This window comes from Leuciscus leuciscus (genome assembly GCF_965113295.1).
Source record: "Leuciscus leuciscus genome assembly, chromosome: 2".
Classification (NCBI taxonomy): domain Eukaryota; kingdom Metazoa; phylum Chordata; class Actinopteri; order Cypriniformes; family Leuciscidae; genus Leuciscus; species Leuciscus leuciscus.
The window spans coordinates 33,560,380-33,579,382 of NC_138726.1; the positions used below are offsets into that span (position 1 = coordinate 33,560,380).

General features: G+C 37.0%; 1 protein-coding gene across 1 annotated transcript in view; it reads left to right on the forward strand.

The window, feature by feature from the left end:
- Nucleotides 1-17,786, forward strand: part of ube3c (ubiquitin protein ligase E3C) — a 35,591-nt gene extending 17,805 nt beyond the window's left edge. Inside the window, exons 16-24 of the mRNA XM_082150527.1 lie at nt 830-917; nt 5,612-5,709; nt 5,964-6,096; nt 7,596-7,843; nt 11,277-11,489; nt 12,317-12,505; nt 12,852-12,918; nt 13,348-13,478; nt 15,960-17,786. Coding sequence (XP_082006653.1) covers nt 830-917; nt 5,612-5,709; nt 5,964-6,096; nt 7,596-7,843; nt 11,277-11,489; nt 12,317-12,505; nt 12,852-12,918; nt 13,348-13,478; nt 15,960-16,130 — 1,338 coding nt within the window. The 3' untranslated portion in view covers nt 16,131-17,786. The remainder of the gene's footprint in view (nt 1-829; nt 918-5,611; nt 5,710-5,963; nt 6,097-7,595; nt 7,844-11,276; nt 11,490-12,316; nt 12,506-12,851; nt 12,919-13,347; nt 13,479-15,959) is intronic.
- Nucleotides 17,787-19,003: the final 1,217 nt, after the last annotated feature.

Genomic DNA, 19,003 nt, shown 5'->3' on the forward strand with positions numbered 1-19,003 from the left:
AGAATTTAATACAACAATAATTAAAATATTCTTTAATTAAAACAATAGTACTAAATGTTAAATAAAAGGAATAAGTTATTTAGGACAGTTTGTTTGTCTGTTTATCAGAGGAACTGCGGATTGCTCTTCCTCATCAATCATATTGCTTTAATAAAAAATCGCTCCTATTGGTCAGAAACTACAAAAACCAACAGAACCCATTATAATTAGTTATACTGTCTGTCTACACTGCATGCGGTTCAGCACGATGAGTCATAGACACAAACGTTCTATTTCTTTGATGCGTACAGGGCAGAAAGCCACATGCTGTTGCGCATGCCAGTTATGTCACATGTCTGCTTGCCGCCTCCAGCAAGACAGAAAAACATAATATTATGTTTCTCTTTTGCAATGTATTATGTTTAATTAGATATGAAATTGTAGAAAATGTGTATATTGCTGTATCTTAGTTGATGTATCTCTTAACAAGCTCTAATTTCTGAGAGACACAATATACAGAAACTGCAACACGGCTGATGGCGCTGCGCTCATAGAGTTTACACTCATTAACTTTACACACTCAATATTGCATTGTAATTTTAATATTTTTCTATTAAATAAGGCTATCACCTCTCTCTATCTGGCAAGCACAAGGAGTTGTTTTCTATTATTATGTATAATTCGTTTTGAAGTTATTTTTCATGCCTTTCTGAATAAAGCTTATAGCTTCGGGCACATCCCTAATATAAACAAAAATACATGTTTCAAAATAAATAAGTTTGAAAATGCATGAACTCACTAATAGCTTGTAGTGAACTGACTTGCTTTGTATATTATTGTTTGTGTGTAGGTGACTCAGCTCTATGTGCCCTCTGCAAGACATGTGTGGAGAACCAGGAGAATGGGACGTATCGGACCGCTTCAGTCCACATTAGATGGTAAGACTTATACATATGGAGAACAACCACATCTAAACTGAAGTGTTGTGGAACACAAACAAAAACATGTAGTGTAATATTAACATGGCTTCTGTCAAGCAATTTCATTCCAAAGCAAGAACACTCAAGAGGGTCTTAATGCTAACTAGTACCGGTGTGTCTGATATTTCTCATGCCACCCTGGAGCATATGTGCTTAAAAATTCAATCAGCCTAAGGCTGGACACATCTGGCTGCCTGTTTGTCCGGACCTTTTTCATTTCCCTAAATGGACTTGCGAGGTAGTGACGAATGGCTCCTGTATTGACCATGCTGCGCCATATTTCTCCACCAAGATGGCCCCTTGATGGCTGGTTTGTGGAGAGAGAGAGAGAGAGAGAGAGAGAAAGGACTGACTAATTGAGTAGAATCGTTCCACCATGCAAGCAACGTATTAGATGAAAGACACTTCTCATCTGCTGCTATGGCAGTTTTTTTCCCGTGGTCGAAACGTTTGTATAATACAAAACAAACGTCCCTGTAATGGAGGGAGAGGACAGGTGGATGGGCAAATCGCTGCTGAGTTAATTAAAAGTGTGTGGCAGGAAAAACGGAGGGGGATTGAGTGATCTTTAATGGGATGCTCTGTAAATATCGCTTTCAGCAAGGCTAGAAGGAGACCTCACTCAAGGTTGTGCAAGTGTACAGATGTAAATGAAGTAGGTCTTTTGCAACAGACATCATTGTCTTGTGTAGGTTAATTATCTCTAACAATTTACTGCCACATCGTTTGACCTTGTTGTGAATGGAAAAAATATGTGGATATACACTACCGTTCAAAAGTTTGGGGTCAATAATATTTTTTATGTTCTTGAATGAAGCCTAAGGTCCCACCAATTTAATAAAGAAAATACTGTAATTTTTTTTTATAAATATTGAATATTATTACTATTTAAAATAGGGCTGTGTAATTAATTGTTATTGATTTTCGCTTCCAACGATTATGAAAAAAAGATTATCGAGGTAAAACAATTATTGTGCCACTGCTGCACTTTGTCCAGCGCACCTTCCTTTCCTTCACAGCGGTGCCCATTTGTTCCTCCCTAAAAGCCCAACTTAACATTCAAAATTAGCCAAATAAGCGAGTGTTGTAAAATGCATTCTACTGTTGTCATACTGACGTGCTTGATATTAAACAGTTCTATTAAAAGTGCATTAAGCCACGAAAGAGACACTGTTCCCCAGGCGGCTTTCTGTGTTAGCGCTGCGAGACGTAGCCAAACGTGGGTAAGCAAAGTATACTTTGAGCTTCAGGTGTGGGCCTAAATGGTCAAATACACACAAATATGCCGTCTTAGCGAGTATTCAGGTAACCAGATGTTGGGGACAGTTGGGAGTAGAGATGCACCGATTACAATTTTCTAGGCCGATTCCGATTTTTCATTGAGTTTGACCTGCCGATACCGATTTTAGCCGATTCCGATTTCATTTTTTGTAACCACTTTACAGCACACACAAATATTTATTTTCTATCTTTTCTTTAATAGGACATTTTACATTTTGCATAGAACATAGATGATTTTTTTTAACAGATAATCGCTATAAAATAGAACTATAAAAATTACTCCTGGTGTGGGAAATACACACACACACACGCATACACATACATATACATATACATATACATATACACACACACATATATATATATATATATATATATATATATATATATATATATATATATATATATATATATATGTGCACATATGTGCATTTGACCGGCATTAAATCGGCATATGTCAGACTGACCGGCCGATCGCGTAAAAATCGGCCAATTCCGGTCACCAGCCGATCAATCGGTGCATCTCTAGTTGGGAGTAAATAGGAGGTGTATCAATATATTGGATCCGTGTAGCTTTTAAAGTGACAGCAGCCCAATAAATCTGCTGCCCTTTGTCTCGTTAAGAGAAAATCACTCACTGCTCTTGACTGAATAACTTAAGTAGCTTTATTAAAGCTGCAGTCTGAATTTATTTTGGATAATTTTTAACCCAAAAAAGTTAGAGCAAGTACATAACCTGCCAGTGTTCAAAACTATCTGCTTGCCTTAGCTCGATTCAAAACGTCAAGCTTGTAATAATGTTTTTAATTCCAGTGGTACTGGTGGATTTCCGTGGGAAATTCGAGCATGTCTTTGCGTCATGTCACATCTGTCCACATAAAGAAGGTGTCTCGACTAGTAGGCTATATTGCGTGTGAGGATGTTGGAGGTGGAGATTTATAGCCTTTTCTCACAGCACTTGATATAATTAAACTTATCAATTTGATGACAGATCCAGAAAGGTTCAAACGACAATCACCAGTATCAACTGGAGATTCACCCGTTGTAAAATGCAAAAGACTTCGGAGTGGCTACATAAAAAAAGAGACTGCAACCGGGCCCATGCGAAAACAAGGATAAATGTAAGGTTGATAATTCCACGAATAACTGCAATTGCAGATTTCGAACAGAGATGGCGACAAAGAGGAAAAACTAAAGACTGCAGCTTTAAGTATTAGGGGTGTGACGAGATCTCTTGCCACGTGTCTCGCGATATAGCCAGGATGGGTGAAATAAGCATCGAATATTCCACCGCTACACTCACTTTCAAAAACTGTCGTTTTGCTGTTTTTATAAAAAAATAAAAGCCATTATAAACGAATGTAAAAGTCTGCTCTGCTCATCCAGCACGAGTTGCCATCACACACAGTGCAGCAGGAATCACAGTTCACTGATCGCGTGATGTCGGAGGATTCGTTACGCAACAGAGCCTAGATGTATGATAAATGTCCTATCTTAATCTGTGCTCAGCACCGCCGCTCCCTCTATACACAGAGTATGTGCGATCACGAATTTGAAAGTGAAAGTAAAACACGAGCTCCCTGATTTGCACAAATTAGGCTGCATACATACAATATGGTCTCTGTGTTGGTCTCTGTTTTCACTTAGAATATTGAGAGAGTACTGTAACGTCTTAAGGACAACAGACAAGGGAGCCTCCGTTTCTGAACTTATAATCGTAACGCAAGAACAACTGTAGAGACAAACGCACCATCCTCGTTTCTCTCTATCCCCCCCCCCCCCCCCCCCCCAGCAATTCCACAACAATTATAAATAGTCTGTGCGCTACAGTACTTTGATTATGGTTGCATGTGCACTTATTGTTTGCACTTAATAAGACTAAGAGAGAACTGTTATTTATTTTAGTTATTTATGTTGTTTTTATTTCTAGTTAGTTCAGGTCACACACAGCTTCAATCAGAAGTTCTGGAAGCTTATAATTCATGTACAGTAATGTCTGAAGAGACTCATACAAGAGAAAAGCCAGTCAGTAAAATTATTTTACAGAGATTGTATATTATTTTCTTTCAATGCATTTGATCATTCGTACTCATTAAGTAGACCTGAAAATACATGCATTAGAATATTATTAGTTAAAAATGCACCTGCAGACTATTTTTCCGGTCGCAAATTTTGTCATTGAGGATTTCTGAAATTTTTTGCAAAAATTGCATCTCGTCTCGTTCTCATGAACCTAATCTCATGCCTCATCTCGTCTTGTGAGATAAGTGTCTCGTCACAGCCCTATTAAGTATTAATCTGTATTTAATGTAAACAGTGAAGACTATGCAGTGTTATTTTACATTTGATTATATTCCATTAATTTTAGCTATTATCTGAATACAACTTGAAAAACTTAACGCACTGTTTATTTAATTTGTATTTTTGTTCTGTTGAATTTATTTGTCAGTTTTGTTTATAAGAATTATTTTTTGTTTTTATTATATTGCTGACTGTTTACTTGTTTTCTATAATTGTTTTGAGGACCTTTACATTAGTTAACCTTGTATTAGTTTATGGTGAAGTATCTATAATTTCACTGATATCAATTTTCTGTATTTTCTAAATGCTAACAGCAAACAATGCCAAGTATTTGAATGTTGAGCAGCAAGCTCATTGGCTTCTGATGCACAGCAACCAATCAGCTGCGCTATATAGATAATGATGTGATCGCTAACAAATTGAGTTAAGGACCTAGCAGCCTATGCCATCTAGAGTTTCATGACCGAACTTTGTATATATCTGATATCTGAAATAAGAATTTGATTAAATCACCCACCAATAATCTTGTTAAATAATCGTGATTTCAGTATTGACCAAAATAATCGTGATTATGATTTTTGCCATAATCAGGCAGCCCTAATTTAAAACAACTTTTCTATTTGATTGTATTTCTTATATGCTGCTTTGGTGCGGAAGGTGAGGAAGAATTTTTGGTTGACTGGTAGTATATGTGTTTGGATGGTGAATAGAGAAGCATTAGCGATAACTATCAACAGGATAGATGAAGATGGAGGATGAATTCTCCAGGAGGATGAAATCTGTGCTTGTAGAGTCAATTTCTTGTCAGTTTTATATGTTTTATTGTCCTTGTAAATTGAACAGCAGATTAATAAAATATTGGGAAAGATTTCTAAAGGCGAAAAACACAGTATTGGGTGTTTCATAATTTCATTATACAGTATTTATAGATATTGTGTTTTTTTTACTTGCACAATTTAAAGAAGACAAGCAGTGACAAGGATACAAGGGGAAACCAGATTGGAAAATAAGGAGATATTCAGAGATGACTTGAATAAAAGTTGAATAAAAGATTTTTGTCCCCCACACAGTTGGACTGGAGCCTCCACCATTGTCAGTATCGGAGGAGAGACATTTGGCTATCCTGACTGAACTACCGTTTGTTGTGCCCTTTGAGGAGCGAGTGAAGGTAAGAGCCATTACTGGTATGATATGGATTCCGTTTCATGCTCAGCACTGGTCTAAAAATTCAATGATCTGTGAATTAAAGAGAAGGTTGAAAGTTGTAATTAGTTGATAGCATTGGGTTTTACAAACTCTTTCATGTGTTTTTGTGCTTTAGATAAGAAACTGTGAGAAAGTGAGAATCTAAATGAACACGTGCTCAAATTCGGATCCGTTAACTGACTTTAATCAGCTAAACTTCTTTCATTCTGTTTTTAGATTTTCCAGAAGTTGATCTATGCTGATAAACGGGAGGTGCAAGGAGAGGGCCCTTTTTTGGATGGCGTTAACGTCACTATTCGGCGGAACTACATCTATGAAGATGCATATGATAAATTATCCCCTGAGAATGGTAAACAAGGCAAACCTACCCCTTCATATGCTGAAAGCTCTTTTAATAAAAAGCGATTAGCACACAGAATGTGATGGTCATAAACACTGGGATGAGACATTAAAGGAATAAGATACAATAATTTATAGCAGCTGTTTTAATAATTTAGGGCGAAGCCTCTTGAGTGTAAGAACTTACCTGAGAAAAGTATTTTTAGTTGTGTAGCACCAGACATTTATAGATGACAGAAGATTGTGTCAAATTTTAGTGTTTGCTTTTTTTTGGTAAATGTTTTTCTGACTATAGCACAGACTGGTGTTAAGCCTTTGAAGTTTTTATGTAACGGAAGAAACAGATTCGAAAAAGAAGGAATGTAGTGCAGGGATTTGATGTTTTATTCATTGCTTGTTGATTGAATGGCAGATCTGAATGAGAACTTGATTTTCTAATTTTGTCTCATAAATTCATAAATTATTGTTTTCTCATAATATTATTCCCTGTACTTCTGAGGTAATTCACCCCATACAGATGTAATTACTAAAAGTCTGTAAAATAGGGCACAGTGTATTGTTAATATTTTTCACAGGTGTTTTACTCATATTTCGAATTATGCATTGCATTGTGTTTTGTTTTAGGGTTAAAGGAAATGTAAACTTAAAGGGTTAGTTCACCCAGAAATGACAATTCTGTCATTAATTACTCTCTCATGTCGTTCCAAACCTGTAAGACTTTACTTCATCTTCTGAACACAAATGAAGATCTGAGAGCTTTCTGTCCCTCCATAGACAGCTACGCAACTGACACTTTGGTGCTTCAAAAAGTTCATAAAGAGATCATAAAAATAATCCATATGAATTGAGCTGTTTAATTTTATGAAGAAAATCGATCGCTTCATATGAACAACAGATTTTGAATTTAGGCTTTTATTCACATATAAACATTCATCTACTCACACATCAGTTGTGGTAAACATAAGCTTAAGCATGTTCGCTTGACATGCGAGAACCAATGAGGTTCATTCTCGTGTTTCGCAGCACGTTTGAGCTTCAGCAAGAACCAATGAGGTTTATTCTCCCGCATCAAGCAGGTTCGGTTGAGCTTCTGTTTATGTTCGCTGATCAATGTTTATATGTGAATAAAAGCCTCAATTAAATCTGTTCATTATATAAAGCGAGTCTCTTCAGAAAAATTAGACTAAACTGCTCAATTCATATGGATTTGTTTTACGATCTCTTTCTGAACTTTTTGAAGCATCAAATATTCAGTTGCGGACAGAAAGCTCTCAGATTTGATCAAAAAGATCTTCATTTGTGTTCTGAAGATGAACTAAAGTCTAATGGGTTTGGAACAACATGAGGGTGAGTATGTAATGACGGAATTTTCATTTCTGGGTGAACTATCCCTTTAACGGATAATGTCCTGGCAGTAATTTATCAGTACCTTTACAGTTTTCTACAGATTTTTTTTTTCTTACGGTACATGTGGAGCATTCTAAATACATTTGTTTATCTCCTTTTCAGAACCTGATCTCAAGAAGAGGATCAGAGTTCATCTGCTCAATGCTCATGGGCTAGATGAAGCTGGCATTGATGGAGGGGGAATATTTCGAGAGTTCTTGAATGAACTGTTGAAGTCAGGCTTTAATCCTAACCAAGGCTTCTTCAAGACAACTAATGAAGGGCTTCTCTATCCGAGTCCCACTGCAGAGATGCTTGTGGGAGAATCCTTCACCCGCCATTACTACTTTCTTGGCAGGATACTGGGAAAGGTAAGACCGATTTCACAGGGATCATGTGATGTATTGCATTACACTATAACATTCTTTATCTCTTCAGTGGTGCAGAGACCAAAGAGCATTACGAAATCAGTTTGCTCACCTGCTACACCTGTTCACGATTTAGTTAACATATTTCACTGCAAGTTAATAATTTAATAACACTTGCAGTGGCTTGTCTTTTCATTTTTTTCAAGTTGTCTCATTTGTCTTTGGGGTCAAATGGGGTCATTTGGATCAATGCTGGAGGTCAAAGGTCAGGTTCAATCAGTGGTCTCAGGCTGAGTAGCTTAGTTAACATTATAGATCATATGCATTATATTTATGAGATCACTGAAGTTTAAAGTCAAGTTTATTTGTGGCCTTTTGATCCAAATAATTTTTCCTTTGTCTTGGTTTATTTTTGTAAGATAATTTAGTAAATTACCTTTAATAAACCTCCATCAAAATACTAGAAATGTATGGTTGCATATAAATTAAATAATTTGCTCACAATTACATTACTTTGTCTAATTGTATGAGGCCTCAAAGTAGTTTAGGAGCTTTAATTTAGCGACAGAAGTTACAGTTGACTGTTTCCAAGCATTGCAGGAATCTGTATATACAGTAGCAGTACATCGTTTTTGTTGGAGGATGGAAAGAATTTGATATAAGTGCATGCTAATTTCTTAATGGTTAGACTGGTTCACAATAAGTGGAAAATGTTTTACAATAAAACCACCTTCATAACTCTTTGATTATCCTAATTTTGCCTAGTGTTTTCCTATAATGGCTCCACCTTGAGCCACAATTTATTGACGCTATTGTTTTGGCCATCTCTTTTGTATGGCCGCTAGCTGGTATTTATTAGCCGCTAATGTTTTTAAAGTTTCATTAATGCGTATGCCCAGGATTGTTTATCACAAAGCACATTGACTGGGGGAAGGGTAGATGAATTACCTCATGCCAAGAAGCTCGCTGCTCAATTAGGCTACTCCATTAGCCCATGATTTCCCGTCTCTGTTTGTGTAGCCATCGCATTTGGCCATGGACGCTAAATCAGCTAGCACCATAAATAACTGGAGCCGTGCCGCTGGTAATAGAGTTTTGATCTGTTTTACAGTCACGGGCATCAACACCACTTGTGAAGAGGCAATTCAGGCCACTTATTAGAGAGCTATAATGAACACACACACATACACACACACACACACACACACACACACACACACACACACACACACACACACACACACACACACACACACACACACACACACACACACACACACACACACACACACACACCTTGTATGATGGAAGGGACATAACTGAGCTCCTACCCTGAGGAATGGCTGGCCCCCTCCCTGCTACTTTCTTGATCTTATTCCATTCAATTGCCCCCACTCCTTAGTAATGGGCGAAGCAATTAAGGTGACGAGATTAATTTCAATTTGACTTTCAATTAACCCTCCTTCTCTCTCCATAAATATGTGAAGGAGTGGCAGACTGAGTGGGATATTGATATTTGTTTAGTGCTGTTATAAAGACGATCTGTATAGATTACAATTGCGTCACTGTAACTGTGGCAGGGTCCAATGAAGAGACCTGTCAATTTTACTTTTTGTGATACATTGCAAATTATTTTTATTTTTTTTGACGATTAGTCACCATGGTAAATGTATCTAATTGGCTTTGCCTCTGGTAAAAGGTTTTGTACAAACCTGACAGTAGTTTTTTTTTTTTTTTTTTTGTGGTGGCGTCATATATTATGTGAAATCTAAACTTCTTGCCTGACTGGACCAGCTGGATACAATCCTGTTGAGCCCTGTACTGTTAGCACTGCAGCCCATATTTGTGTCATCAGGATTAAGAGAGTTTAGACATCATTGCAGATTTTGTGTGGTCCTGTTAACCGGTGATTTACACAGAATTGGAGCCCTAGTCATTTACAAGGGTCGACACATCACTTCACTTATTCATTAAATGTTTTGATTAAGCTTTTGATTAATTTGATTATTCTTTCAACTACCATTTAAGAAGTGTAGTACTCCCAGATCCATTCAACATACAATTCTATTTAACAATCTAGTTTTTGGCAAATGTTTCTGTTTTATTATTATCTTTCATCATTTCATGATTTTTTTGATGATTGTTTTTATTAGGTTTAGTCTTGGACGCTGACCAGGTTTACATTTCACTGCAAGTTGTATTCTATATATGACTGTGTAAGTGACAAATACAATTTTCAATATTAATTTGTAGAATTGCTATTACGTGTCTTTTATCAGGAAGACATCATGGGCTGGGTGCATTATAGATCATGATGTAGAAGAAAATGGTGTTTTCACAATATTGGAAGTGGATAAAATAAATGTTTTTTATTTAAATATCAAGGCATGCTACAGCCATTTAATTAAAGACCCCACCCTTGTGTAGAATTGAATTATTTTCACACTCTACTCTACACATGCCCTCAAATACGAACTGAGTCACACACACAAATGCAACGTGCTCTGCAGTTCAACAAGCAGTGCTTAACTGTCCCTCTTCAAAGGGCAACAGAGAGGAAAGAGAAGGTCAGAACTCCTGATTGATGGCAAGTGTGTTAAATTTTTTATTGATTCTTAATGCTGTAAATTTACAAATTTATTTGGCAGAAACAGAAGGCAGCTGCTAAGTTGTTGGCGTTTACTCTCCTGATGGTGCCACGATTTGCATTAATTGCGTTGCCACTGCACTCACTTATATTAAAAGTCCTGGCCATTCATTAATCCTTTTTATCCCAAATCATTTTGGCACAATTTCTGGCAATAAACACCCATAAATAACCTGAAGGTTTGAAAAATAGGCTGCGTTGTGCCTCCATATCCTTATTGCGGCTTCTTCCCGAGAGCAACGTTATTGATAGGTTTCAGGAGGGCGCAGCACATATGTTCCCACAACAGGGCTCGTGGGAAGAGTGTTGCTAAGTGGATTATTTTGCATAAAAAATGTCCCATGTTTGAAGTTGCACGATTAACCTGTGTTTAGGAAATGCTCTGATTTACAGCCTGCGTGTGTGTTTTAGATGCATGCATTATGGAGATTTGGGAAATTTATAATCCATTTAGCTTATGTGGCTGAAAGATTTTAGTGCAATCATTTATGCAAGGCCTGTATATTTTAATGACCTCAGATATGGTCTTTTTAGGACTGTTGTGGTACTTTAGCTTTTAGGACTCACCATCCTTGTGCTTCTCAATGGAACAACAGGTTAAGGATACAGTTGATGTTTTTCAAGTTTGAGCTTCTTCAATATAGAGGTGTCAATAGTATTTGGGACAGATTAGCCCACAGGATATATATATATTGTCATAATTGTGCCACTTACTTTACATTACACAGTGTTTAACAGTCCTAGAGGTCATATTGTTAAATATATTTCTCTCTGTCTTCTGTCTCCCAGGCGCTGTATGAAAACATGCTAGTGGAATTGCCTTTTGCCAGTTTCTTCCTGTCCAAGATTTTAGGCACCAGTTCAGAGGTGGACATCCACCATCTGGCCTCTCTAGACCCAGAGATGTACAGAAACCTGCTTTTCCTCAAGAGCTATGAAGGTGACGTGGAAGACCTCGGCCTTAACTTCACTGTGGTCAACAATGATCTTGGGGAAGCACAGGTGAACAACACGTCTCCCCCCCTTTGTGCCTTTTTGTTTGTCTTTTGTGTCTCCTCTCTCCATCTCTTGTTCTCTGGCATTGTTAATGATTGATCTAACTGTTGTTAGTCTTGGCTGATGGAGATAAAGCACGTCTCTGTCTAGATCTTTAAAAGTACTTCTCTGTTGACCAGCTCAAACATACCTACTGGGAGAAAACTGTGTAGCATAGTATAAGGTCTAATCATCCAGCTTGATATCTGGTAGTGCCACTCCTCACTTCCAAACATATGGAAACCAACTCAACCTGTGGTGTATGGAGAATTTTTTTTTTTTTTTTTTTATAAATCTTTAAAAAAATTAGTAATGAAAGGAGGTATTGAATGTTCTGAAAATATGAATTGTCAACTATTAGTAACAATTATATCCTTGTATAACAATATATATAACAATATTTATATATCTAGTTTATATAGACAGAATGGGTAACAGGTTGGTAGATTTAGCCTAAATAGTCATTCAGAAGTGACTAGCTAGTTTAGGACCAAATTATAATTGATACTGATTTTTATTAAAACAAACTTTTATTTTGCATGAATGGAGAAAAATAAATAGTTTGATAATTCTTTCTTATTACTAAGGTACCAAAGTACAAGTAAACTCTTATTTACTTTCCCCTTCATTAGGTAAAGGGTGTTCATGGGCACTCATTTCCATTATGTTCCTCAGTTGCCTTAAACACTTTCCTCTGCTGCTGTACTGTTTCACTTTCAACATGGAATTAAATCATCACGGAAGTGTGACCGGCACTGTCTCCCTGGGTTCAATCTATTTGTTTCTTTTTCCAGGTGGTTGAGCTCAAACCAGGGGGAAAGGACATCCCGGTAACCACAGCCAACAGGATAGCCTACATCCATTTAGTGGCCGATTACCGTCTGAACAAACAGATCCGAGCACACTGCCTGGCCTTTCGACAGGGCCTGGCTAACGTGGTCAACCTGGAGTGGCTGCGAATGTTTGATCAGCAGGAAATTCAGGTAGCAGCTTACCTGGACACACACACACACACACACACACACACACACACACACACACACACACACACACACACACACACACACACACACACACACACACACACACACACACACACACACACACACACACACACACACACACACACGCATGCATGCTAAAAATGTGGGAAAGGGCACATGTGTCTAGACACAAACCAATCAGTTATGTGTCAGAAAGGATTAATAATAATAAGATCAACAGATATTATCACCAGATAATATTGAAAACTATCTGTCTTTTCTTCTCTTCTCTTTTTTTGTTGTCATTAATTAAATGTAAACAACTTAAGTCCACCTATATTTTCAGGTATTGATTTCTGGTGCACACGTGCCCATCTGTCTGGATGACCTGAAGAAATTTACCAACTACTCAGGTACTACAAGCACACCCATCAGACTTTTTATCACTATAGATTTAGCTTGATTTACTAGCCTCTCTTACTTTCCTTCCAGAGATGTCATGTTGTTCTTACATTTTGTCTTGTATTTATTTATTAGTAATGGAGAGCCAAAACACACACAGGTCAAGTGTGAATTTGTAGTTTATTAACTTCAAATTCATATTTTAAGTCGTATAGTGTATTCCAGCTTTAAGTGTTAATGCGGAAGCTTCAACTTTTCCTCTACTTAAACAGGATGTAGTAAAAAAGGTTTAAAATGTTTTAACCATGTTTTGCATTAAAGCTCTATTATCTGATAATTTAGAAGAGTTTACTTATGAAAGACTTTAGATATATGCAATTATATTTATTGTTTATTATGCATTATATTTTGTTTTTATTAACTGTTGCTGCACTACTCAGGTGGTTATTCAGCAACTCATCCAGTGATCAACATTTTCTGGGATGTGGTGGAGAGCTTCAGTGATGAGGAGAAACGGCAGCTTCTCAAGTTTGTTACAAGCTGCTCACGACCTCCGCTCTTAGGCTTCAAGGTCAGTGACATTGACCTAAAGCCTCTGAAAATATGATTTTAATTAAGTTTGGGTTGTGTCTGGACTCTTTAAAGATGAGTTAATGTTTTATCTGAGATTGTAAGGGGCCTTAGGTGGGTTCACTGGAAAAGTGAAATGTACAGACATAACCCAACCCCGTGTCTGAGCTGCATCGATATGACTCGCACCTCTGTTAGCACATATGAAGTTCAGATGAAGTTCATGCCAACTTGCACCTGCTTATGATTTTGTCCTAATTTCTATATTTTTATTCAATAAAGTTATCAGGATCCCCACCACAAAGACGTCTACTCCCTGCAAGGTGTGCTGCCTTAACGGAGAAATAATGAAGTGAAAAAAATGTTTTGTCGCAGTATCTCGTCATTAATTTACACAAGGGTGTACGAGCAAACAGGCTCATTGTAACAAATCATTTTCACATTATAACAGCTATCAGGATAGGCCTTATCTTGGCCTCTATTTGTGCTAGAGAGGTTGTGACCCCTAGCATTGTAATGTTATTTGAGGCTTTTCCAAGTGCCACTGGGTGTGTGAAATCCATCTGACTGATAAAATGCCCTGTTGAACTTTAAACGGCTCTTGCTTGATGTTGACTGTATCTAGCGTGTAGTCAAAGGCCAGGAAATGAGGATGATAGCATCTGACAGTAAACACAGAAAATAAAATACAGAGCTTTCAAATTATTCTGACTACTTCATCCACTGACTATTTTCTTAGGATTAGTATTGTCTCAGTCTCCAGGAATTCAACCTTAAGTCTGTTTCTTGTATACCAGGGTGTGAAGTTGTGCTTATTACACTCAGCAGTATCTGGGGAACAGAAAAATCATTAAATGTGTTTTTATGCCTTCCTTAGATTAACCAAGGACAGTAATTGTCATTTCATTGACTTTATTGCATCTTTTAATATCTGTCATCAGTTTAAAGCAGATTACTTTAGCCTGAATGAATTTGGGTGGGGGATGGCTTCTGAGCAATTCCACAGATACGTGCTACTGCCAAAATTAAAGTGGGGCTGTTTAATGAATTTGACTTTGGTGCAGACGCTCTGAGGAACGGATGGAAAGGAGGAGTAAGAGGAAAAAGACGAAGAGAGACGGATCAAGGGGAGATGGCCTCCCACCTCGTCTGGCTCTTCAGCCAGCTCAGCCTTAATTAGATGCCGTTAAACATCCCAGAATTCATTAGGGGAGAAATAGCCCTGTCACAGTGAGCTATTTAAAAATCATGATGGATACCCTTTTTTCAAAATGATGGCTCCCATCATGACATTTTCTCGATAAGCAACGATACTTTAATACCTTAATTGTTAGAAAAATTGGCCCCTTAAAGCAGGTTTAATCAGGTTCATTTTGGGGTTGAGCCTCGCTGCCACGTGGAGAATTTTTCCAGTGGGCCCGTCTTGTTGTTCTTTCAGCAACCTTTTATAGATCTGAAAAGTTCTCTGTTTAGCTGTTGCTGTGATATTAGGCTGTTGTTTGTTGCATTTATCTGCGTAGATGCTGCCTGTTTAAAATGTTTTATAATGTTTTATAATCAGTGATTGTCTACACTGAATGGAGCGCAGTGTGACCAGATACTGACGATAAACTTGTTTAATTTGTGACAAACACCACGTGCCTGCGCTACTTCTGACAACAGTACAGTTGGAGCTTTGATTTTGACGCGTTCCTCGTAGACAGTCTCAAGCTGTGGTTGAGTACAGTTCACCTAGTGTAGACACAGTGTTAAACTGTTTTTACAATCCTACACTGATTTTGGCTATAATAATAATAATAATAATTATTATTATTATTATTTTATTTTATTTTTAATCAGTGATACACAACTAGAGATAAATGAGAAAAATGAGATTCAACACTCACAATGCACTGGACTTGATCCAACTGTCTGAGCGGGATACAAAAATGACAAAGTACGATCTGTAGTTTTCACAAAATAAAGGAGGATATCTCCGTGCAGGTAAAATGGAAAAAGATTAGAAAAAGCACAGATTGTTCGTTCACTTATACTACCGACATTGTAACAATGCAAAGCTGGTTGAAAATTGACGAATGTTCCCTTTACTTTAATTCAGTAACCGCCCTGACTGATTCAAGGAGTTCATTCAGTGACGGATTTGTCAGACTGATTCAACCCAGTAATGTCTTTCTGAATAATGAATGAAAAGAACTGGCTCATAAGAGTAATTTGTGAATTGGATGACACTGGTCACTCTGTATGTTTTGTTTTGTTTGCAGCCCACAAAACTTGATAGAAAGACATGTTTTTGTGTCTTCAAATTTATTTTGGCAATTTCAAAACAACTTGACTAAAATATGATTTTGTTTTACTGAAAAACGAAATGTTTTTAGCTCTTTTCCTCTGGTCTCTTCCAGATACTTTTTTCCCCTCAAAGTGTTTGTTGAGTATTGCCTTTCATAGATGCTCATGAGATTTTCCGCTTTCTCTTTGTCTCTAGGAGCTGTACCCAGCATTTTGCATCCATAACGGAGGCGCTGACCTGGATCGTCTCCCTACCGCTAGCACTTGCATGAACCTTCTCAAGCTACCAGAGTTTTGTGACTCACAGCAAATGAGGAACAAGTTACTCTATGCTATTGAATCCTCTGCTGGCTTTGAGCTCAGCTGAGGAATACATCAACCCCTTGATGGCCTTGAAACGCAGACAAGAAGCTGCGACTTTTGTCATAGTAACCAGATATTAAATGATCAGAATGAACAGACAAAATGTCTGCTGTGGATGTACAGTGATTTACAGGTGTTGGGACATAAAAAAACAAACAAATGCAGAAGGACAGTTTGAAGTTGTGGCACAGACAAATATATGCTCAGTTTTATTTTTACTTCAAAAAGAGTAACCTTGTAAATAATGCATTTATAATCTCAAAGCAGCATCAGGGAAAGGCGTCCATTGATCAAAAGCACTATCATTGAACAGGAATATCGGGATGTTTGAGATACGGAGGGAATAAAATTAGATTTTCCTTGGTTTTGCATTGCTTACATTGAAGTGGATGTTTTAAGACAATTCCATTTTACGATTTTAACTGCTCTTTGTCACAATAGTGCAGCACATATTGAGTGTCTACCAATAAAGATGCATGCTTTAGCCTCGCTGACTCAAGAACAAGCTAAAACATACGCTTCTCCAATGTAACAGCATGCCTGAAATGTCTTCAGCACAGTAGGGATACTAAAGGTTGTGCTTGGTTTAAGGTCACACTGCTTCAGCTTTACAAGTGTACATGCCTTGATACAGGGCGTGCTAATATTGTAGCTTTCGCTGAAAACTCAGAGCTATTAATTTTGCAGGCTAAATACTATTGTTTGGCTAATGTGTCACCAACAGAAGAATTGAATAGTTTAGAATCATGGCAGGATGTGTGAGGTTAACAGGGGTGGTAGAACAGTAGCACAGGTGTGGAGTCATCTTGTTTCAATCATGTAGTAATGATGGCTTAAAATTGGCTGATTCTTGGAAAAAAATATTATTCAGTTTTAAATTACAACAATGGCTAGCTGCATTTCAGGCCTCAAGGTTTACTGTATGTTTCTATTGCATTTTACAAAAAAACGAAACTAAAAAAAAAAAGAAAAAAAAAAGATTGTGTGATTATGTATTCAACATATTGGGCCTTGTTTTTATAGCAATGGAGAGAGTGACACTGATATTGTGCAATAATTAAAAACAGAAACTTTGAGGACATGCAAGTTTTAGATTAGTGGATCTAGGTTTTTTTTTAAGGTCAGACAAATTGATGAATGAAGGAAAAGTGTGACATGCCTAAGTTCTGCTGTAGCAAATAACAATTTGGTAAACTGAAGAGGACTGAAGAATGTGCTGTCAGCATCCTCTGATTGCTTTATGCTGCTACTCACTGGGTTCAGCATGGCTGTATGGACATGTTGGTTGGTGGAAAGCTGATTGATGATGGATATGCGAATATGTATTTGTCTACATCTTTTAATGTTCACGCAGCATTTGTACAAGACTTTTAAATTCTCTCTTCACCTTGTCAGTAATAACCTGTTTCCCAACATCTGTTAAAGTAAATGAGTAATATTACAGCATACTGGTGCTGAATATCTGATCGTTTACAAATACAGAGTTCGTCTTGATGTTCATGATGAGCAAGGACAAGCAGAGTTGTTTGTAAAGATGTTTACCGACATTTAAGTGTATGTGCCCTGAATGATTTTTTTTGAATGACAAAGACAGGTGTTCAGTCTATGTATCATAGAATGTGTGGTAATGATTAAATGTTTTTTTTTTGTTTTTTTTTTACCAGGGATTAGCATCTTTTGTTAAAACATAATATTTAAGAAAAACTGGGATGTAGAATTTCATTTTGAGTTTTATGGCCTTTGACATATAATTAAAGAAACATCCAGTGATGGAACAAGAAAGGAGGCTAGTCGGGAGCACGGATGCATTATCCGTATAACATAAATTAAGGATGTGTTCGTTTGACATAAATCTAACGGGGCCCTGCAATGAGAGCAAGTGATGGCCGGAGAGCAGGGGGAACTTTTTTTATTCCACCTTGGATCATCTCCATATATTCTCCTAGCCTCAGTCTCACCCTCCTCACTGGAATAAGTCTCTAGGCTCCTCCCTCTCTGACCAAATTTCCAGCATTTTAGCAGCAATCTCAGACGCGGGTAATTGGGTCTTAAAAAACTAACTTGTCTTATAGCTATGAAGAATTGGCCTTAATTATGGGGAGATTTATTTGGGTCTATTACCTTATAATGGATTATAGTTGGCAAACTTAATGCCTCTGGCCATCAATCACACCCACGTGCTAAGATATACCAAAGGTATTTTATATAGCTTTTAGAAATGTTATTATTGCACTTAGGGCCAAGTCATTTCACACCAGAATGTGAAAGCTTAAAGATATCATTTCAGAGAATTCATTAAGAACAATTAATGGGTTTAAAAAACAACAATTTTACGTTTAGTCTGGGATTTTTTTTTTTTGGTTGCTTTTTTCCCAGGAAAAGATTCTAATGTACATTGTCATCCATCGTGTTAAAGATGATTAAAGTCGTAAAAAACTCGTGGTTTTTTTTAATGTGTAAAATAATTATAAAGATATAAGAAAAACAATCTGATACTGTACATAAGATGATTTGGCGCAAATCTGAACAGATTTGAAGTAAATACACATTCATAATTATATAGCCTAGCCTAGGCCTACATAAACATAAAAAAAGTAACCTGGATGTATTAAATATTATGGTTTCCGTTTTACAGCTTGCTCAAAAATGAAAATACTGCTATCAACAGTACATTGGAAAGAACTGACAGCAAAATGATAGCCTGTTAATTCATAATCGCTTTTCATGAAATATTTTCGTGCAAGATCTGTCCATACTGTTTTTCTTATCATCATTATTAATATTACATTATTAATAATAACAATAACAAATACTTTGATTTATTAATATTAGATTTTTCCATTGCTTTGTTGCTAATGTATCCTAAACAAGTAACTA